This window comes from Podarcis erhardii (genome assembly GCF_964252035.2).
Source record: "Podarcis erhardii genome assembly, chromosome: 10".
NCBI lineage: Eukaryota > Metazoa > Chordata > Lepidosauria > Squamata > Lacertidae > Podarcis > Podarcis erhardii.
Window position 1 is genome coordinate 36,683,649 of NC_138500.1, and position 23,985 is coordinate 36,707,633.

The 23,985-nt window shown below is 41.2% G+C and overlaps 1 protein-coding gene and 1 long non-coding RNA gene across 3 annotated transcripts in view; one reads left to right on the forward strand and one right to left on the reverse strand.

Moving 5' to 3' along the window:
* Positions 1-9,234: 9,234 nt before the first annotated feature.
* Positions 9,235-23,985, reverse strand: part of LOC309351022 — a 79,139-nt gene continuing 64,388 nt past the window's right edge. The window contains exon 4 of the long non-coding RNA XR_014160658.1: positions 9,235-9,592. This is a non-coding gene — a long non-coding RNA (uncharacterized lncRNA). The remainder of the gene's footprint in view (positions 9,593-23,985) is intronic.
* NTN4 (netrin 4) overlaps positions 21,064-23,985 on the forward strand; it is a 40,543-nt gene continuing 37,621 nt past the window's right edge. For both annotated transcript variants that reach the window (XM_081878258.1, XM_081878259.1), the window contains exon 1: positions 21,064-21,290. In XM_081878258.1, coding sequence (XP_081734384.1) covers positions 21,182-21,290 — 109 coding nt within the window. In that variant the 5' untranslated portion in view covers positions 21,064-21,181. The remainder of the gene's footprint in view (positions 21,291-23,985) is intronic.

Genomic DNA, 23,985 nt, shown 5'->3' on the forward strand with positions numbered 1-23,985 from the left:
TATGCAGGTTTTGGTGTCCTCGGGTGTCTTCCCGTGTAAAAGTTGGGGTGTCTAGGCGACGTTTCGACGAGGTCTCACTCGTCATCTTCAGGCTGGTGCTTTCGGCTTCTTGTTACAAGAAGTAACAAGAAGCCGAAAGCACCAGCCTGAAGATGACGAGTGAGACCTCGTCGAAACGTCGCCTAGACACCCCAACTTTTACACGGGAAGACACCCGAGGACACCAAAACCTGCATTCCTGTACCCGTGAAAATCTACGAAAGCAAATATATATATATATATATATATATATATATATATATATATATATATATATAAAATCAAGTAGAAACTGAAGGTTGTCTGATATTTGCTGCAGCACAGACTGAATACCAAATAGGCGTGCCATGAAATTGGCAACAGTGGAGAGGAACAATCCTCATAATTGGGGCACTATGAGGACAGTGCATCTGAGGATAGGCATCAGAGCATAGGTGAATAAATGAGCTATGCCTCTGATTTCCAGAGTACATGGAAGAATTGACATTAGATCCCTGGGACGGGGAATATAAAGGGCTTTCTTTCTAAGGAATACTGTAGCAGGACATCTTACAGTAGCTTCACTCATGGAGGAGAATACTACTACTGTATATTATTTGACTTGTGTAAATGCAAGCTTCTGACATCACGTGAAGCTCATAAATGTTTAAAGTCAGCCTACAAGAGATAATTCTTTCTTTATGAGAGTTTATATACATTCCACTCCTGAACTGTTACAACTGGATACAACAAGGAAACTAACCACTGTTGCAGCAGCATCACAAGGAGTTCTGCTGTGAAACCTGTACAGTACAGAATCCTACTGTGCTATTGTAACACCACAGAGAGGTCAGGACAGGAGCCAATGAAACACATTTATACTACAGCAGCTGTGGGTGTGTGTGGCTTGGCCACACTGGAACGGAGTAGGTGGTTTTCCACAATAAATCATAGGGTGGGGAAAAGAAATATTCTGCTTCTCCCCTCTAGTTAAGGGCTTCTCTGGGTTAGATCAGTAGTTTTGATATCAGTTTTTAGTGCTCATATTTTGTCTGTCCTCATTAATTGTAAGTTTGTGTTTCAAATTACTCATCTGTTTAGACAAAAAAAGTTTTAAAGGTAAAATCTATCTTTGTCCTAGTGTCATTGTTAAAGGTGATTTTCCCCCTAATTTCATGAAAGTATTTTTTGTACTAAAACGGTTGACCTTACGGCAGCATAGTGTGAAACTGCAGTCATATATCTATTTTCAGCATACCAAATACAACACGCACCTCCAGATTTATCACACTGAGAATCTGTCAGACTTGGAAACTGCAGTGTGAAGTGTACCAATATTATGATTTTATTTTATTTTTAACTGCAGCTCTTGAGTGAAGCTAGACACCCCAAGGGCAACCTTTGTTACTGTGCTTTGTGTGGATGGAAAAGCATAATTTGCATATGGTAATAAGAAACACACCAATTTATGCAGCCATCCTAAAGGGAGGCTCTTAAAATATACAGCTCTGAAAACACTATAGATTATGCCAAGAAAAGAAACCCTTGACTTTCTTAACATTCAGCTGTCCTCTTTGGTCCTGACCAAAAGAAGAAGAAAATCATTGCATTCTATGTAATTGTTTCTTTCATATTTTTTTGACGTTAATGAACTGGAATTGAAAGTATGTGCTTAGAGAAAACAAAGCCATTTGTATTAGGAATAACATGTTGCTGTCGCACTGTCAGAAAAGAGGAAGAACATTGCCACTATCATAAAGGAATTTGGAAGCTCCACTTTCACATCAATGTTTTCTCAACCGAAACTCATTGCTGGCTATGAATCACAGAAATTACTCAAAAGTCAAGTTGCTGCCAAGGGAGATTAGCGGAATGGATGCAAAAATAGTATTACTTAGGGAAACCTTTTAGGGCCAAACAGGGCCAATTCATTGGTGAAATAACATTTTTAGACTATTGCTACACAGACATACCCCAAATTCCCAGTGGTGAGAACTGCAGGGGTACAATGTGCATCCAGATGTCTTTCTTAGGGAGAGCAAATAACTGCCCCCTGAGTCTCTATGCCTCTTTGAGTATGTTCACCCCTGCCACCCACCCAAACTGCAGTCTCAGTTCACACAGAAACAGCTGGATGACATCATCGCCCACAGGGAGGTGAAATGAGGACATGTCCCCTTCTAGAAGGAATCTGTGGCCATTTCCTTAAGTTAGGCAAAGGCCAGTGATTCTGTCAACAAAAGCAAATCTTCCAGGTAACACTTGTCCAATTGTCTGTCCCACTCTAACAGCCATATGTGTGTGGCTGTTAGAGACCCACAGCTGCTAGAGTGGGTTAAACTACTGTAGTTGGACAAGTGCAACACACACAACCAGGATTCAGATCACCCTCCAACCCGTAACTATAGTTTTTTAGGCCAGGCTGTGAGGATTACAATGCACAATCTGCACTGGGAATCACTAGAATATTATTATTTTTTGGGGGGAAATGTATCAATGTTGTTGGTTAGCAAAAAATAGAAGTGTGTCATCACAAACTTTATGTTTCATTATTCCTTCTAAGCAGAACTGTGTGATGGGTATGGTAGAGATGGTTCATGGTTACAGCAGTGTGTCTGGTATGAAATGTAGAGCAGGCCTCTGGACAGCACTGGGAGATTGAAGTTAGTCCCTATTCCCCTCTTCGAGTTCAAAGCATTGGTCTTTGTAAAAAAAAAAAATACCCAACTCTCTCTAGTAAGAAACTGAACAAAACAGAGGTCACATCGACAGCATATATTTAAAACACTCTTATACCACTATAACCAGGGGTCAGCAAACTTTTTCAGCAGGTCCATGTCCCTCAGACCTTGTGGGGGGCTGGACTATATTTTGGAAAAAAATATGAACAAATTCCTATGCCCCACAAGTAACCCAGAGATGCATTTTAAATAAAAGCACACATTCTACTCCTGGAAAAACACGCTGATTCCCGGACCATCCACGGGCCAGATTTAGACGGCAATTGGGCCGGATCCAGCCCCCGGGCCTTAGCTTGCCTACCCATGGCTATAACAATCATGACTTCCTCCTCTAGCACAAATCATGGGAACTGTAATTTGTTAAGAGAGTCATTAGGAAGACCCTTCACAGAGCTACAATTCCCAGCACCGTGCAGTTCCCATAATTCTTTGGAGGAAGATGCCATGGTCAACATTCACACCATACCTTTAAAGCACTATTATACCACTTTAAACAGCCATGGCTTTCCCCAATGCAGTCTGGGAGCTGTATGTTAAGGGTGCTGAGAATTGTTGGAAGACTCCTATTCCCCTCATTGAGCTAGAATTCCAAGAGTTCTCTGTGAAGAGAGTTTGAGTTTTGGAGATGGATAGACACTAAAGCACTGAGAGGTTTCTTTCCACATTATGTGTTATTTATAGATGGTTCAGCACAAATCAGTGCATATTTATTTAGAAGTGTCCTGCTTTCATTTGTGGGGCCTAGTCAGTGCAGTATGTTTTATATTGAAGCATTAGACTACAGTGGTACCTCGGGTTACATACGCTTCAGGTTACAGACTCCGCTAACCCAGAAATAGTGCTTCAGGTTAAGAACTTTGCTTCAGGATGAGAACAGAAATCGTGTTCTGGCGGCACGGCAGCAGCGGGAGGCCCCATTAGCTAAAGTGGTGCTTCACGTTAAGAACAGTTTCAGGTTAAGAACGGACTTCTGGAACGAATTAAGTATTTAACCCGAGGTACCACTGTATAGTACTATTTTTCTTGGCAGCAGATAATGGTTCTAAAGAAAATAGACACAATCATTTACATTCTTTTCCCCACCCCATTTAATAATATTTCAGAAACCTTTGGGGAGTCTCCCATTAATATTTTTAAAGTAAAAAAATCAGGATCCCAGTATAGAATGTGGCCTTCCACAATTCCAGTTTCTATGCATTTAATTATACATGTTGATGCTACTTTTCCACTTTTAACAAATGTGAAGTCGTATACAAATTAAATAAATCTCTTGCTTCAACAGTAGCTCCACAGCTTTACTTCAATTAAACAATTCTACTGGAATAGAATGGACCAACATGTTCTAAAGAATGAGTCAAATCTGTGATCACCCTGCCTAAAGAGAACACTGACATGCTAATTGCCTTACTATCTTGTCATTATAGGTAGGCAATTGTTCACCCAAATCAATGGAAGCTTTGGCCTTGGCATTATACTGGCATAGTGCGATGATATAGAAGTACATCATGAAAGCTGGGACATAAGCCACGATCAGTACTGATCCAAATGACAAGAAAGGGAACATTGCTATGAAGATTAAAATAGCTTTCTTGGGTGTGACTTCCTCTCTGGCATTTAGAGTAATGGGCTGCTGCCATGCTATGTGCTGAAGCCTGGTCCAAGTGAGTCCTGCTTGCACATGCCTGGGTATCACATCCTCCAGAGGATTTAGTGTTGAAACTTGTTTCCTTTCATATTGTCAGCCTTACCTTCGCATGCTGGGTTAAACAGCCAGTGCTGCTTTGGGTTGCCTCTCAGGTCACTTTCAACCTCTCCAGTGACATGGGTTGAAACACAGTCTACTTCATTCTATGCTGGGTGGACACGAGGCAATGTCTTCTGGATAACTTGAAATGAATCCACACACAGAAACGGCATTGCCTATACCACCAGATTATAGGTGTTATTCAACACTAGTCCTACTCATAGTAGACCCATTACTAAATTTGTTTATTTCAGCAGGTCTCCCCTAAGTAGAATTTAGCTGAATACCTTCACTTAGTCCAGTGCTGCTCAGTCTGATTGGCAGTTGTTCAACTGGAGATGTCATACACCCTGATACCTTTCGCATGCAGTGCATGTTCTCTGTGCTTGAGCTACAGCCTCTGTGACTATTAGTAGGTTCACATGTTAGACAGTCCAGATCACTTTGGGCTGCTGCTCTTGGTGTGTTGTTTGATCCTAAGACGGAGCACCTCAGATGTTATGACCACTGAGAAGCAATTCCAGCGTTAGATTAAACATAAGCCTGGTGAGAGTCCTTCAAAGCAATAAAGTTCACCTGAGATAAGATAGAAGCCATGTATGGAAGAAAAGTTAAATGGTTCAAGGAAAAGAAAAGGTGGGGGAGGGAGTAGTTTTGGATCTATTCTGCTCCTTTATTACATCCATATGCTACCTATTCTCCAAGATGTAATGTGTGTGTATATTTTAAACTCATAACAATTCTGAAGTTACATTACAATTACTTGCACAAGGCCACCTACTGAGCTGAACAAGTATTTGAACTTGGCTTTCTCACACTGAACCAAGAAAAGATGGTGCTAATAAGACACACAGAAGATACTAACCCATTACCTGCAGAGCAGCAGATTAGCAGGAAGCACCTGTTTGCTCATTGGGCAATATAAGGCATTTTATTTCCCACCTCCTTGTTGTCCCCAAAATTATATCCTCTTAGGTTACAGCTCTCTTATCCTCTTCTTCACCTATGTGGAGCTGCTCACAATTTTAATCTGTTATTACTTGGATTCCTCTCTGGCCAGAATTAACCTGTTTCTGTTCTCCATGTATTTTATCTGAGACAGGTAACAATCTTCTCTGGTCCCAAACTTGATTAGATCAGCCACCTCACAATTCCAGATGGATAGTAGTTGCTGTTTATTTCTATAGGGTCATTTAACATAATGGTCACCAAACAGGAGGGCAATACCTAAAGTAACAGGGAGAGTTGGGTCTGATTTATATACCACCTTCCGTTCCAGGAGAATGGCACAACATCTTAGCCTCACAACAATTATGTGAGGCAGGTTAGGTAGAAATACCATGCTTTCTTATGGGCACCCTGTACACTGGATTGCTTAGAAAAGGCTCGAACCTTTGAACCACATCCAAGTCCAGCACTCCATATACCACATTGACGCCCACAGCAGCATTTTGTAGGTCACCATATTGCCAGTAGTACAAAAAGTAGGATAGCAATAAGGGGAGAGGAGTTTAATTCATTGTTATGCACTATTAATTTCCTGCAGAAGTCAGAAATATCAAGTTGAAATAACCTGTTATGAAACCTCAGGGCCTATGAAATATGTTGTTTCCTGTTAGACAGTATGAATCTAGAAGTTCCTTTAGATTCATGAACCTTCCCAGAAAACCTGAATCCAATTTGAAACAAGCCTGGGCCAAATTATTGGTATTTGCTGGTTTCATTCTAGGTTCATTTCAACACGGCACAGCTGCAGGGGGCGAAACTCGCAGAGCATGCAAACCATTACATTTGCCAAAATGAACACAGCTCCAAGTGTGTTATTTTTAAAAGTTTTTGCAAATAAATACTTTCAGAGTGTTTATGGGTTTCCAGTGTGCTAACTGCTTGGCTTTGTACCAGCTCTGAATTAGAAAAGCCAATGGATTTATTTGCTAAAGACTGTAAAGTGAAACTCAAGATTTTGCAAGCAGAGTCTAATTCTGTTTATATAATGCTTGTCTGATCTAGTAATAATAGCAGTATACACCTTACAGCTAATTCCAGATATACATAAGAACAGAAATTACTAACGTGTTTGCATGTGAACATTACAAGCTTGCCATTTTCGATATAATCATCAAATTAAACTCACAAATTATGATGCTTCTATAATGTTTAATAAAACTAGACAGAGCTGAAGCATATAAAAGTAATTTAGTTATTGATTTATTTAATTTCATCTCATGTTAGTAGATCAAATGTGCATAGCTGTCAACCTTCCCTTTTTTTTGCGGGAAATTCCCTTATTCCAGTGGTGTTTCCTGCTGCTATCCCGGATTGTTAGATATCTTGTAGACTGTCTCCAGGACAGGTGAGGCTGCTGATCCCTTATTTTGAGGCTGTTGAACCCTTATTTTCAAATCTGAAAGTTGACAGCTATGCAAATGTGGCTTACAAAAATTTAAATGACAACTTTAAACAATAAAAGAATAACAATGGATTTGGTAAGATCCCGAAAGAGGAGTCCTGCATTGCCAAAGGATTGGAAGTTGGGCAGATATTTCACAGAATCAGAGAGCTAGTTGTCAGTGTTCTGCTTCACACAAATTTGGCCTCACTAGTCGAAGGGAAAGTAGCAGGCAATGTAGGAAAGTATGGGCCAGATGGCTCTGGGGAGGGGCCCCTCCACCAGTTCAGTGTCAAAGGACAAAAATAAATTTGTAGCAGAGAGTTTAGGATGGGTTTTTTTATAGTCTGAAAAATAGTGGCAGTTTGTTAAATGCAGGGACAGAGGGCCATGGTTGATTTCTGCTGGCATCCAAAATTGTGGCCATGTGAGAAGCAAGAACCTCTTTGAGTGTTAACACTGTGAGCCCCTCCATCTTAGGCTCAGGTTGTGTATATATGCAAATAAACCATATATCATAAAGGCACCACCATCTCCACTGTGCCTCATTTGCAAAAGGAAACACAGACCCTGGATAAGCAGGGGTGGAACTCCTGGAATTTTACACTGCTTGGAGATGGGGATAGTGTGCCACAAAAAAATTGCTTAATCATCAAAACTTCTAAGCAGTTTACATAAAGCAAGATAACTTATTTATTAAAAGCACCAGCAATCTTACTAATAATTTGTTTCAAATGCATAGCCATTTATGCCAAGGGGAAGGCAAAAGGATATGTTATCGCAAAGAGTTGGGAATTCGAAGGCAAAAGGAATAACTCTGTTTTGCTTTGAGATTGGGGTGGGAAAAGAATGAGATCATATTCAAACACGTGTTCTGCAGCCTTACAGCTTAGTGAGGGATCCCATTTGTCATAATCAAAAGCAAATCTGCATAATTTGTGGCCCAAAAGCAGATCACCAGCCACATACAGTAGCCTATTATTATTGCTCTGGGACTGCAAAAGCATGGTCTATCCAGCATCTTACAGGCCACACAACATGACTTTGGGGTTCAATTTTTTTGCAGATCTTGTTGCAATACAATAGAATAGTAAGAGGCCTACATAGAATCCCCTCCATCAGAGGCCTACAGACAGAGAATTTGAGTTTGTCCTGCCAAAAGTGGAATGTGGCAGAGTCCAGAAGAGAGGATGGAGGAAGGCAGCTGCCTGCACTGACTATTTGGAAAGCGGAAGGTATAGTGTGGATCCCTGAACCCATCTGTCTGTGTTTCTATGGAGCCAGGGTTGATGGAGGTGGAGAGGGCCCCTTCGGTGGGCAGATTCCCAGGACCTCCCTTCCGAAACACCAGGTGGATTGCCTTGCTCTTTGAATCTATAATGCACATTCCAAGTGACCCATTTATAAACGTGTCAATCAGGATAACTTTCTTGGCTCAGCCAAATGTAGACACTTTCACATGGAAATAATGCCACAGCCATAATGTGTTATTTGTGCTGAAACTGGATTACACAAGCAGGGCACTCTGCCTGGCCTGATATTATTATATCAATAGGACATTCCTTTTCCTTCTAAAGCTTAAGATCTGTCAAGAAGCCTAACAACAGAGTTGCCAGCAGGCAGTCTGAGTGAAACTCTGATGGGTTTTATTGGAAAGGGCTGCAAATTGTGATTGGCCTGTTATACTAAAGTATCAGAGGAGCCACTCAGCCAAAAAAACCCTCTCACAATTCAAAACAACCCTCTGTAGCTTCAGAGATTTATTGTTCCATATGCCACTGTTTAAAAACAGCATCACATGGCTAGACATTCGCATCAGACTCCCTCTGAAAACAGTATAAAGGCTTCTGCTGATTTCAGTGAGCTGCCAATTAAAAATGTAAATGGTCTTTCCAATGGTCTCTTTGAAGAGCAGCTGTTTAGATTTCCATTTAAAGCTGACACTTGGCATCACTGCTTTCAAGGAGTCTATTAGCTGCAGCAGAACAACGGCAATAGCCAGGGATGAACTTGTGCTAGTCTTGTAGATCCCTCCTGCATATGTGGTTTATAGTCCCAGGGGTCAGGGGGGAAATCCAGAAGGTACTGAGGAAAAAAGAAAACACACATACTAATCTGCTGAAGCAACTTATTCATTGGCCACAACATCTGGCTTTAATCATCTCTGGAGTGGGGGATGGGAGAAAAGCACCCCTAAGCAGCAATCTTGGTGTACCCATCTGCAATGTCATTGGGCAGGTGTGGACACACACACACACACACACACACACACACACACACACCTCATTGCTGGGACTGCCTACTTGTTTTCAAATAGACACACTGTGCGGTAATGCAGAATTGATCTGCAGTGAGCTTTTATTTTGGGAATAAAACCAGTTTTCTCAAGAAGCACTTTTCAGGGGCAAAAGATATGTGCGGATTTATTGATGATAAGCAAACTATTGCTATGATTAAGTATCCAGAAACACCCACACTTTTGTTTGTCACTTGGGTGATACAGAAAGAATGATAGTAAACATATGACTCCACAACCCGCTTCCATTGTCTTTTGAAGCTTCCATTCTACTAGGGCAATCCCAGGGTGAAGACTGTGGTCCTGTCTGATGGCTCATTCACACAAACGCTGCGAGATCAGCTCCTGATTCAGCATGTCACTGCAAACCCATCATTTTTCCGCTCCCTCTCTGCAATAGCATGCTGAATGAAAATAAAAATTAGTAGTTTGCACACAAAAAGTGGAAAGGTCTTTGTAACATAAAAATTAGTTCAATTTAAGGCTGTAGCATGCATTTACGCTGCCTATCAACTTGTGTATATCAGATATACAGAATGTAAGTTGGGATTTATTTATATTTACGAAAGCATAGAAAAAGTATGTGCAGTTGTGGGGAAGGAATCAGTTTAATTAATATAGTACACTTTCCCGTTGTGAACACTCTGGCATAATTGACCAAGAGAATATATGAACTTCATTCTTGATTAAAGAACATGCAATGAATAGAAGGAGCAACAAGGTGTTATTTCCATCTATATTTGCTATATTCAAGATGGGATTGAACAATGACAGAGTTTTCTAGCGGCATAAGCAAAGGATGAAATATTTTCATTTGTAGAAGCGCTAAGAACATCAAACTTAAATACCCATTTAAGAATGGATGTTGTCTCTTAACTTAAAAGACGTAAAACAGCCTCTAAATTATGAGATTAACTGGAATGATCCTCTGAGCTGCTTGATCCAAAACTGTCTACTGTGGGAATCCTTATCCATCCCCCCCACCCCCGCCATTTGGTTTCATACTATATGCAGGTATAGGATATTAAGTTAAATGAACAGTAGTATATGTCTTTAAAAAATTTTATTTGATTCGAAGAAATAAGGCCCTAGAAAGGAAGAAAACTTAAGACTGTGTGTGTCTCTGTGTTGTTGTTTTTTAATGAATTGTCTGAAATTTAAATAGGCTTATACTTTTAAAGGATTGTAATCTCGATTGTAGGCAAAATCCTTAAAAACATTATTAAGAGATGAGATCATCAAACATCTGGAGTTATATGAACTCAATACAGAATTGTCACCAGGATTTCAAATGGGATAAATTTAGCCTGAGAAAACTAGTGGAATAGTTAGGGTGAAGGCAGGGTGAAGAGATGGAGCTTGACATTTTGGGGGGGGGGGAATTTAGGCCTGCTTCAGGCAGATTAGCTCTCCATTTGTATATCATGTCTAGCTACAAAAACATGTGCACATAGGACAAACACACATGTGTTTTGCATTTTTACATGCAGTGGGAGCCACCTCCCAGTTTCTCAAATTAAGTTCAAATGACATTCACGTTTAGCTCGATCGTTGTGCAGTCTAAAAAGAATCTTGCGTGGTAAAAAAGAGCTGCAACTCAGTGATGGCTTGTTTAGCTGCCCACTATTGCGCTGTCCTTCTCTGGTTCCTGTTTTGGAACAAGTCATGTGGCATGGGTCCAAGGACTCAGCAATCAAATCCCAGGGCTTTTTGCACCTTAAGTGCTGTGGTTCGTGTGACTAGGACATGTGGACATTGCAAAAACTGAGCATGCATGAGCAGCACCAGTTTCACAATAGGCTTATTTTGGAAATGCTCAAATTCCCATGGAGTTCACTGGGGTTTAGACATATATAGGATTAGTTAATGGAGTCGTTAGGGGGAAAAAGAGTTCAAAAGGAACCTGTAGATCAGACTGTTGCAGAAGTATGTAAGAGCTATATATTCCATCTTTCATGATACTGTCGCAGCAGGTGGGAAAAGATGCTGAAACACATAAACTCCAAATGACGTTGTGATGAAAAACTATTCCCTAACATAAATTCACTTCTGTGCATTCTTGAAGGACAAAGATTAAACCAGCTCAGTTGATTAGTGTGTGGTGCAGATAAAACCAAGGTTGCAGGTTCTATCCCTGTATAGGACAGATGCATATTTCTGCATTGCAGGGGGCTGAACTAGATGATCCTCAGGGTCCCTTCCAACTCTTTGATTCTGTGAAAGATGAAGAAGCACTTGGAACTGCAGAAGAGAATGTTTGCATAGACCAGCGCTAATAAGATAAACCTGGCATGGCAATGAGAACTTTTGTCCTCAGACATGCTTTACAGAACTGGGTTTATGAGTGAGGGCAAAATACAGAACACAATCATATGTATCTCTAAGTACTACCCCTTCTGCCCTCTGATTGACCTTCTAACTATCACTGTGGCACTATTCACAAGAGCTGACTTTGGAATACATGAAAACACAGTATAATTGTTACACATTCCTAAGTAGCTAAATTTATTTGACTCTTGGATTCATGCCTTAGAGCACGAAGTAAAACATGTAATAATTGCTCTAAAAAAGAACGGTTTGACATGCTTTAGTGTCTGCCTTGTTATTTAATTGTTTTGTATTCATTTGAGATAATTTCTCTCGTACAGCCTTTTTAACAGTTTGATGAAAGAGGAAAAAACCCAAAGGGCAAGAAGGGGTAAAGAGGGTGAGTCGGATAAAGGCGTACACTATGCAGGCTAATGGAAAAAGAAACGGGGTTCAGTGAAAAATGGGGCAAATGCAACCAAAAATGCACTGGAAATAAACAGAGTTGGGGAGGAAGATATAAAAAAGGACAGTACTAATTATGAGAGAATGGATGAATTAGAGTCACAGAAAATGAAGTTAATTAGAACTAAGTATTTACTGTGAACTAAAGAAATAAAAAAGCTGCACCAAATAGCACCTTCTCTGATGCCATGGGTACTGACTAGCTGTTCCCTCCTGACTATATAGCACAAATGCCTGCAGGGTGGGGGCGCTGCAACTGAGCTTCCCTTCCCATTGAAGTATTTTACTGTCACTGTAAATAAAGCTCAGGGGATGCAAATGTGCTGAGTAGGAAGATTATACTTTTGACAACCTTTTTCTAATAACTAAGTTCAAGAAATGTGGAAATAAATTAACACATAAAAGAGGGTAATTGTCAGACAAATCCTGAAAGCTCCATAAATCACTGTTGTTGCACCCCTCCCCAATACTGAAGAATCAAAACCAAATCACTCCAGGGTAACTGTTCCAGCAGCCCCCCAGGTTATATCGTATCCTTACCCCACTAGCAAAGTTGGCAAGGAACCAAGTAAGCCGTAGCCATAAGCGACAGCAAAGGAATTCTTAGCATTCTTCACTTAAAGTGTACATGCCAATATAAATTCTTTGTTTTGAGGAGCAGCTTAAAATTACCAAATGACTATTTTGGTTAGCAAACTATATGCATTGGGTAATGAATAACAGAAGGTGTCTGTTAGGAGCAACAGTAGTAACATATTGTTTGCACATTTAAACCTAAAATGGCAGTACCAGCTTGACATACCCCCCCCAATGATACGTGTTTTCAAGCAAAAACTCCTAATACATGTACCTATTATGTACCTATTCCAGTTATCACAAAGATCAACAATTGTTCAGTAAAAGTAGTCTGTGTGAGGTAGGTTAGATTTAGGGGTAATCATTTGCCCCAGCAAAGAGCTTCATGGCTGGATGGAAATTTGAATTCTGGTCTTCCCAGTTCCATCCAAACACTCAGGATTTTCTGAGGGAAGCCATGGCAGATGAAGTAAAATGAAGCCAGCATATGCTTGCAGTGTAATAGGGCCTTATTCTTTCTTGCGGGAGTTGAAGTCAATTATTATACAGTGGTACCTCGGGTTAAGTACTTAATTTGTTCCGGAGGTCCGTACTTAACCTGAAACTGTTCTTAACCTGAAGCACCACTTCTTCCTGAAATCTCACAAGATCTCATGAACTCTGTAATATCTTGCAAGAGCTCAGTGAGATCTCACAAGATCTCACCAGAATCTGCCGTTGTTGCTGCCAGGCACTGCTGCACAATCCAGGTAATGGAGGCTTGGGCGGTGGTGAAATTCTCAGCATGCTGTACGCTGAAAGAAAATTAGATGAAAATGATGTACTTGTGGTATTTGACTCCTAGTAAGCTTGCAAAAAGGTATAAGACAAGTGCAAATATCTGCTGGAAATGTAAGCAAAAGGAAGGCACCTTCTATCATATGTGGTGGACCTGTAAGGTTCTAAAAGCATTCTGGGAAATGATATACCGTATTTTTCGCTCCATAAGACACACTTTTTTCCTCCTAAAAAGGGGAAGTGTCTGCGTCTTATGGAGCGAATGTGTGGTCCCTGGAGCCACATCTTACTCCACTAGTGAATCTTGTTCATTTCTCAGGCATACATAGTTTGTGGTATCATCATCATAAACCTTTTTGATCATGATTAGCAGTTATTCCAATTATTTTAAGTACAGTTCAAAACATCTTTGACTATACAAGTTTGTTGTGGAGATAAATCTGAAAGCACGAACACTTTGATTTTGTTCATTCATTCGTATGTTTCCAAAGATATCTAAAGAAGGAAATATTTAGGCGCAACAATATCATATTGTTGGACAATATGGACAATGGCACTACTCTGAGTTTGACTAAAGTTGTGCATCACCTAGTTTAATTTTTTTTTAACAGGACCCTTTGCAGTTTGTAAAAGCAACAACAAAAGCATTGATGCAAAGGGCTTGGTAAATTTCAGAGGAATGAATTCACTGAATATAACACCATTCATAGACACTTAAATGAGAGGTGAGCAGTACTTATGACAAGAATGGGCCCCCTCCTTTTAACCATGGCCCAAGGTGACTGCCTCATTCCACCCCCACCGTGTGGCTCAAAAGTATCCCATCCTTGTTGCCAGTGAAAAATATTATGAAGAGGCTGTACAGAGGACATATAACAACAGTTTTCAAAATCTAAAATAGTTTACGGAGGGAACAAACCATGCAGCAGTTTGCTGCTTGCAATGTGGAACTGAAAACTAAATTGACTCTGAGGTTGCTAGTATGGAAAGCTAAGAGAGACCTTGTGGTGAGTTCATTCCGGGGTAATTTGGGTTCAGCCTCTTACTCCTGTCCTCAAACAGTACAAGTCTAGATGTCTCAAGCTGTGTAATATTACCTTCCAGTCTGACTGCAATTCAAACTGATATGATAATAGACACCTATCACCTGACTATTATACTAATCATCTTTACTGAAGCTGAAAATCTGTCCAACTGCAATCAAATGTCAAGTAAGGCATTTAGGGTCAGGGTGTTTTTCTATTCCCCCCATTATTACTTCTGTTAGAGTAATTTTGTATTATTTTTGCACTAGAAAGCAAGGCGTCCATTGTATAGCAGGACACTTAGTTTCAGATTGAGTTTCAAGTTCAGAGAGTAAAATAATCAAGACATTGGCAGAAACAAACTAAAAACACATGACTCTACTTCAAGTAGCCAAAAGAATCTGAATAACTGAACACTGTGTAAAGACATCTTGTTAAACAATAACAAGAATGCTGCATACCTATACAAATACCAATATATAAAAAGTGATCTTTGATCAGACTTGTAGTTAAAAAATAAACCTTATTGTTCCCATTTTTCAAATTCTTCTCAAAAATATGCTTACAATTCAAATCAACTTAAATGGGAAAGCAAATAAAGTAGCATAGCCAAACAGTTGCTTCTAAAATTAGGGAAGGATGCCCTTCTAAGCACCACCAATTTCAATGGCAGAGCAGCCAGGCAATCCGATTGTTCCTCCATCAACACAATACAGGTGGAATATGGTGCAACTTAGGCTCCACTTACCTGGGAATAAGCACCACTGAGTTAAATAGGACTTAGTTGTGAGTAGACATGATTAGGATTACAGTGTTAGTCAGGATCCTACACTCATCCACACAAAAGCTGATGAGAAAACAAACACAGAACAAAAAAAACGAACAAAGCAACCCTGCCAGCCAGATCCCCAGCATGGCAACATCGCCAATCACAGAACGGCATGCCAGTGACATCTGCACATCAGCCTGGCACAGAAGGAGTCAATCTACACATGATGAAAGGAAAAAGCCCTCATAATTCAACCTACCTGACCCCATCCCAACCACATGCACACAGACACATTCTACCAAGCAGGAGGCACTGAGATACCAATAACAAAAAAGCAACCATTAAGCATGCACTGCCATAAGAACACACTGTCATGCCTGTTCTGTGACACGAAATTGTGGTGAATTAGCAGTACGTCTTGCCATCACCACATCCTCAGTCATCCAGCAGAAGCTTTCTGTGTGGTTCAGGGCCCGCTTCAGCTAAGAGCCTTCAGAAGCATACCGTGACATGATAGCAATAATGAATCAAGTGTTACAGAATCATAAATATGGAGGACAATTTTCTGCTGTGATGTGGGACCAATCCTCATTCAGGATTCTTATCCTAATGAATCCTAATTGCAGTGTGACACCATTCGCAAAAGGGTGCAGTAAGGGGCATACTGAGAAAATTGTTCCAAATGATTCAAGCAAGTAAGTTGAATCGTACACTTTGGGGAAGCAATATATATAACCATCACAGTGAGCATTCCCAAGTAATTATTCTTAACAAAATAAATAAAAGTCTGCAGAACTCATGGGAAAGCACATCACAGGTCAGCATTATATTGCCCTAGATTTATTAATTTTTTCTATTGTATGGTTATGTAAGAAACCTCAAACCACCTAATTTGAAGACTTTAAAATGACATTCAACAAATGCTGTAAAATAATTATTAACCAGAGGACCAACAAGATCTAGCGTATTTAGCATATGCTAGCATAAAGCAAAAAGAATGTTGCTTGCTAAAGTTTTGTTTCTGAATGACGCTACTCTGGGTATATAGAATACTTTCATTAAGGTAAATAAGGATTCATATTATTAATAAATGTTGGAAATATGCCAGTATTCACCCAAGCCCTCTTATCATATAGGTTTCCACGAATTATCTTTTGGACTGATAAAATATAAGGGTTAGATCCTTAGATCTTACCGAAGACAACAGAAAAACTTCAAGCAACTTCAGTCACAAAGTGCATTTCTCTATAAGCAGTAAATAAATAGTGGAGAAAATATAGCTTGATTTATGGAGATGATGCACTTTCCGACCCTAGTTTTATTCTCTTAAATGAAAGCTTTATTAATACACGTAGTAAAAGATAGTTCTAATTTCGGCAATGGAGAAGGGACCAGTGATTATGGCTAATCTGTCGAATTGTACACTGATTCAAGGTCAGTTTAAAATACTTCTCATTCTTTCCTGAATTAGTCAGCCTGAAGAATGAAGCATGTTTCTGAGAAGGCAAATACACAAGCAGAGCATGTTATTAGTTATTTGCATGGAAACTTGTGTGGGAAAGTGGAAAATTGACCCTTGGAAAGCAAGGGAGTCAAAGGTGTGCTAGAGGAAGATAGGGAGATTGCAGAGAAGATGAATTAATTCTTTGCATCTGTCTTTACAGTGGAAAATGTACGGCAGTTTGCTATGTCTGAACTAACTTTTGTAATAAGGGAGTCCGGGGAACTGCAGCAAATAGTGGTGATGAAAGATGAAGTTCTAGGTCTAACAGACAAAACAAAAACCGACAAATCTCCCACTCCAGATGGCATCCATCCAACAGAAATTGCTGATCTTCTCACAAAAATATATAACTTGTCCCTAAGAGCAGCTTCCACACCTGAGGCCTGGAAAGTGGCCAATGTAAAACCAATTTTAAGACAGGGATCCAGGAAATTACAGTGTGGTTAAATTGATGTCAGTTCTGGGAAAACTGGTGGAAAATATGGCTAAAGATAAAATAACCAAGCATAGAGAAGAACAAGCCTTGGCTTCTGTAAGGGTAAGTCCTGTCTCACTAACCTCTTCAAGTTTTTTGAGGGTCTCAACAAACATATAGAGGTGACCCAATTGATACTGGCTAGGAAATAGGCCAGTGGGTGGAAAAATTTCCCGCAAACTGAGCTGTGAAACTGGCTATGGGGAAAATGAAACTGGCTATGAGGAAAATAATCCTGGCTATGAGAAAAATGGTCTAGAGGGAATTTGCCTGGCAGGGGAAGTGCCCCTCTATCTTATCAGTTCTTCCCTCCATATCCCTCCTTCATATTATCACATGAATTTAAGATTACATGTAATTTTGCCCTCTCAGTGATGAACCACAAAAGCCAAATGCATTTCTTTCCCCACGCTCTGAATAAGCCTAGATGCAGGGACTAGAGGAAAATCTCTTAACTGTGGAATGAAAATTTGTTAAATATATCATTTATTCATTTAACAATTTAAATCTTGCCATGCCTGTGCTCGTCATATAAACCACCGAAAGAAGAATGGTATTTTATGACCATTTTTTCAAGCACTCCAAATTTTAGCAAAATTAACAATTGTTGTATTATTTTAGACACATGCCCCTGCCCATTGTGTCTATTAAGAGCTGACTTCATTAGCATGGGCCACTTTTTATATTTTGTCACTATTAAAATACCTTCCAAAACCTAATCACTACAATAAAAAACAACCACAATCCTATGCCTCTATCTCCTATGAGAGCTATGCCCTCTCATAATAGTATCATCCATATTTTTTTAATAATAATTTAGCATTAGTTCTATCTCGTTTGATTATATTAAATTAACTAGAAAAACAGCTAAGAATATAATTTCTGCATATCTTATTTTCATTGCACACTTTCATAATAAGAGAAAGTGTTTTTTTCTTCTATCATTTTCTCTAAACATCCAGGCATGTAAATATGTGTCTATGTCTAGACAGGAACTTTCTGCCACAGAACCACATATCTAATCTCCTCCTCTTTGCTAGCTACTGTTTCTGACAGTCTTAGCCATGAATGGTTGACTGTCACATCCTTAAGAAGCCTAGTTCCATCTATCACATAAACTGAGCAAATGCTCCTAATAACCCCAATTTCAGCCTAATGTCAAGGTGAATGGCAGTCACTCATAGATACATATTAGTTTGTATCCAGCTTCATATCTGAGAGCTTTTATTTTAGCACCATACAGTATGCATCACAAGGTGTGAGAAGTGACTACTAGTGACAGTATCATTTGGCTTTCAATGTCATATTTTTCGAAAGAAAGTTACTGAAAGGTCATATATTTTTCTGACACAGCACTAGAAGAAGCCAAAAAATGAGATGTTATATTATTTCTGAAAAAATGAGATGTTATAATTATTTCACTTGATAAAGATTTCCAACATGTAGAAGAAAATGCTGTAAATTGCTTCCCATAGTAGCTGTCTCTGTGTGTATTTATGCAACAGCTCACTGTGATTTGATGTTTCCCATCCTGCTGCAAACTTTGCTGGTAGGCTTTATAGATGTGAAGATCTTCTTCTGAACCATGTAGTAAATTGCTGGACACCAGTGGCTACTATAGGGGATTTTGCAAGCCCTTAGCTTCATGTTACAGGGAACCAGGCAGAGGGCCTTCTTGGTAGTGATGCCCGCCCTGTGGAACGCCCTCCCATCAGATGTCAAGGAAATAAACAGCTATCCTAATTTTAAAATACATCTGTTTAGGGAAGTTTTTAATATTTAATCCTGTATTGTTATTAACACTCAATGGGGAGCTGCCCAGAGTGGCTGGAGAAACTCAGCCAGATGGGTGAGGTATAAATAAATTATTATTATTATTATTATTATTATTATTATTATTATTATTATTAACAGCTTCTCTCTCTTTCTCTCTCACACACATACACACACTGCTTTTCTACATTAAAGCAGCTTACAGATTTCTACAAATTATGTATTAAGGAGGAAAAATATGAGCCAGGTGACTGGGAAGAGGTGGACTATGGCCTAGCAAAACTATTACTTAGTAGTAAGTGTTTAGTGATAGGATGACTGTCCAAAACAACAAATGAAGGCAGTAGACTCCTGTATTCATTTCACTTTATGCACTTGCAGCAGGGATGTGGGTTTTGTGGGATAACCAGCCTCATATAACCAACATACTTAAGTCTAATTAACACACGAAGGGGTCAAGACCATATAGTAGTAAACTGTCCTAATAGGCTTAGCTTGGTCACTCTCCCTCACTTTAGAAGGAAGGTAATCAAATCTATTATACCTCAGTCTACCAGAGAAGCTCTGACAGTGAAGAGGTTTTAAATTGGTTGCTGCAGCTAAGACCACATGGCTCTTATAAGCCATTCTTGTGTTTCGATACCAATTATTTAGGAACTTTCACCACTATAACTAAGCCAAGTTTTACTGCCTGTGTTTTCTGGCTGCTGTATGGAAAAGCACATGAAACTGACCTTTGGAGAGTTTGTAAGTACAGTAACCATTTTTAACGTCACAAATGTGATTTTTTTTTATGCTGGGAGAAGAGGGTAACTTTGGAACTCACAATGGCATATTTTAGGGTACTTGCCCCTACCCTGAATCTTGGCACCCAGGAATTCTTTTTATACGCCTATTTTTTCCCTTTCCACCAACAGGTTTCTCAGCAGGCGAAAGAAATGTATTCTACCAGTTGTTACTGGGTAGATACCTTGGTACATGTTGTGTATCTTCAAATCTTGTGATTTCAGAGATCTGAGAGATGAGCACAGTGCTCTTTTCTAGAAAATTAGGTCCGGGTACTCACCATGAAGTTGTTAGAGCAAGTGCCACACTTTCTAAGACCAACAAAAAGAGGTGCGCTGGTATTGCATACCCCAGAGTACCGCTTGGGGGAAAAGCACTGGAGATAAGAGGAGAGATGCTGGGGCTGATGGGGTGAAATGGCCAAAGATAAAAGTTGTAACAGTTAATTGGATGATTTTGAAATACTCTTGTAGCAGGATTTGGTGTCGGTGTGGGGAGATAGAGAGAGGTATAGTGGAAGGAGAAAGGAAAACAGATCAGAGGAGTTTATCAGGTAGACCACCTGAAACATGGGTGAGGAGTGTGGTTCTCTGGTGTGTAGTTGCTATTACCAGTATCTATGGCAAGTGGTGTGCTATCAGAGACAGGGAGATAGGAGGGCAACCCAGATGGAAATGGGGGTGGGTGGGTGGGCGGGGACGGGACAAGAATGCCTTCAGGGAAAAGGGCGGCAGTGCCACCCACTTGATTTGGGGACAAGGAAGGTCAGTCACCCAGGCTGGGGCGTGGAAGAGCTGAAGCGGGAAGAGAATGCTGAGCGGGGGGGGGGGGGCTGGGAAGCAGCGAGGCGGGAGAGACTGCCTGATCCTCCTTCTCCCGAGCTGTCTCCGTCTGTCAGGCTGAGGCACCTTCGCGGGGAGCGATGGAGCAGCGGTAAAAAGTCAATGGTTTTGAGGAATGCTGCGAGATGGGATGGCTGGCGTGGGGGGGGGGGGGCGGGGCGCCGCCAGGTTGTTGCTCCTTTTCCCTCCCTGAGGGAGACGAGGGTGGCTGTGGTTCTTGGCAGCTAGAGAGAGGCTGAAGGGCGGCGAGGTGGGGGGCACGAAGGGGCGGGCCGCCGCCGCCGCCTCTCCCTCAGGGGGGTGGGGAGGGGAGCAGCCCGGCCCTTCCTCCTGCCGCTGCAGTACTAGGACCCGCCGCCGCCGCCGCCGCCGCCACTCCCCTCGCAGGGCTGTCATCGGGGACAAGGAGACAAGCCGGGAGCGGCGGGAGAGCAGAGCCGGCGCCTCTTCCCAATGCACCTGGCCGCAGCTCCCGGGCTTGGCGGAGGAGGAGGAGGCGGCGGCGGCGAGCGGCGTTGAAAGGGACTCGGCAGCGCGGCTCCTGGGCGACGGCAAGGCGCGCGAGAGATGCCCGCGGCAGGACGCGCAGCTCGGCTCGGCTCCAAAGGTCCTCCGGCTGGAGCAGCAGCAGCAGCAGCAGCCCCGCGGGAGCTCGCGGCGATGGAGCCTCGCCGCTGCCCTTAGGGGCCGCGAGATGCAAGGCGCAGCGCCGGGCAGCCTTCGAGCCTGGCCTCTATGCGCGTCCGCCATGGGGAGCCCGCTCTGGCACCTGGTGCTGCTAGGCGCCTCTGCCCTGGCTGCAGGTTGGTCTCTCTCTCGTGCGTGCGGTGCGCGCGCGCGATCGCTCGCGTGCATGTGAATCCTTTTCGCTCGCATCCTTTTTCTCTTCTCCAGTTATTGTGATTAGCAGGCCTGCAGGTGGTAGAATAGGATTTGCTCTGAAGAGCTGATCCCGAAGACAAAAGTTAACGTGCAAGTTAAAGCCTGAAGTTGCTTGCTTCTCTCTCTCTCTCTCTCTCTCTCTCTCTCTCTCACACACACACACACACTTCGTTCGCCTCGAACAAAGCTGCAGGGTTGGAACGCCTGTCAGTAACCCAAGAAGCGCCTCTTGTTGCCTGCGAGAGAGAAATAGGGCTCCTAGTCTTAACTCGGATCAGGATCGCTTGTCTCCTCGCCTCCCCTTTCAAATGCCTCCACGGTAAATGAGATAACATTCGCTTTTCAAACAATTGATGGCTCTTCCTTAACTTCAGAAGAAAGTGTTAAAAAGTCAAGAGCGGTGCAAGAGAGGCTGAAAACCAGACTGGTTCATCCCACGAGCTAATTAACACATATTGCGCGCGCGCGCGCGCGCACACACACACACACACACCAAATCCCGAACATTTTCAGCGTTTGGCTCAGAAAGCGTCATCTTGAGGAATGGAAATTTAAATACACAAAACATAGAGCTATCCTAAAAAGCAATTATAGGCTTTGTATTTTTCCTTCCAGATTAGGGGAAAAAATTGTAAAGTCTGGTGCAATGGGCATTTGTCTTATACATCTAACACAAGTCAGTACAAGCTATAATAAATAATAATTGGTATCTATTATAAACGATTTCCCAATTTGTTTGGTAAATCAGCTGCTCAAGGATTCAAGGCGAATGTACCAGTAGGTAGCATGGTTTGTGTATGCGGATGTGAACCTGTTCCCTGATGATCTTGTGAATAAAAATGGTCTTGAATTCAAAGCATCCATGGGCATTGCTGGGGGGGGGGTGCGTGCATGGGGGGGGGGTAAGCTGCCGCCCCATCAAGTAAATTAAAAAAAAACCCCTAAGTGACGAATTCTGTTGCAGATAACTCGGTTCTGCTACCCCTAAAATAAAGCCTGCCTCCCCCCCCAATAAATCCTGGCTACACCCATGAAAGCATCTATGAACAACTTGTGCTTTTGCACCCATATCTAGTTACAAAAGTTAAATGCCACTGGTTTGCCCCTAGAAATCATGTGAATTGTTTCTTAACAGTTTCAAGAATGAGAAAAAGTTAAGAAAGCAACTTTTGTGCAGCCATATTGCTTTGATCTATTTTCCCCCTATCAGAACCAGTGGCGTAGCGTGGGGGTGCAGGGGGGGGCGGCCGCACCGGGCGCAACATCTGGGGGTTAAGGTTAGGGGGCGCAAATCCACGGGTTAGGGGGCGCAAATTACTTGCCTTGCCCCAGGTGCTGACAACCCACGCTATGCCACTGATCAGAACTAGACAGGACAAGGACCAGATAACATGCTGGAGAGGAAAACTATGCACCAACATTTCCACCTGCAGTTTATTTCACTATCATTTATTGGCATCTTACTCTGAGGGTAAAGCTGAACACATACATTCTTTCTGAACTGATTGCTACTATTGTTTATGTAACAGGGGGGGGGGCGGGGAAGCTCACAGATCCTACAAAGAGATAAACACCTGGACTGGACTGATCCTTGCAAGCAAATGTCATCCTATGGTGTCTACATCACTGTCCTTCTGACAAAAATCGGCACATTCCCTAATGTGAATGGGCCTAGAGCAAGGAGAAGATGAGATAAAAAGCAGAAAGGTAACATTCATTCACACTTCTATGGCAGGAATGGGTGTTGATTAGCCTTAGGATAACCTAGCCTGGTATTATATAGGTGGGACTGCTTTTTTCACTATTTGATATATTTTTTTACTTAGATCTATTAACTGCCAAATAATCTAGTTTCAGCTATTGTCACTGTAGGGATAGGGATAGTGTGCATTACATGATATTTTTGTTATCTAGTAAAACATTCATAGAAGCCAGTGATGAGGAGATATGCCTATTTCATACCTAAAGAAACACACCTGTTTCTTTAGCCTGAAATGCCTGATTATGCATATTATTAAAGTAACATTTACAGTCAAGTATTTTATTTTTGGATTTGTTATATTTTTATTTGAGTGTCATATCATCAATTTGTAAACTGGATAATGGGAAATATAGGAGGCAAGTATATTTTGGCTGAATAATGCTGCAGCAGGAAACATATGATTTAGCTCTGAATGTTTTACAGGTGAGTCATGCTGTACCTTGTAAGCTCTTGTCCATTACTACAGATTTTTGTTCAGTGGCATGTGTACTAACATAGGCTGGGAGGTAGTGTGCAGTTACTGTAACTATAAATATTAAGAGAAAGAGAGGCAAAGAGCACAGGACAGAAAATGCCTTTAATGATCTCATGGCTGACAGTGTAAAAATACTTATTTTCTAATATCTAAGCTTATTTTCATTTTGCAAAGTTCTAGTGACAGATAGTACTATACAGAAAAATGACACACAACATGGACTGAAGTTATCTATCTCTTTAATTATTATTTTCTTACTTGGACTACTTTTTACAAAACTACATTGTAAAATTTCATAGAAAATAGTGTTAAGTTAGTCTTAAATTGCCTCCACATGCAGTTTTCTCATTGACTCCTCTGCAGTGAAACCCAACACCAA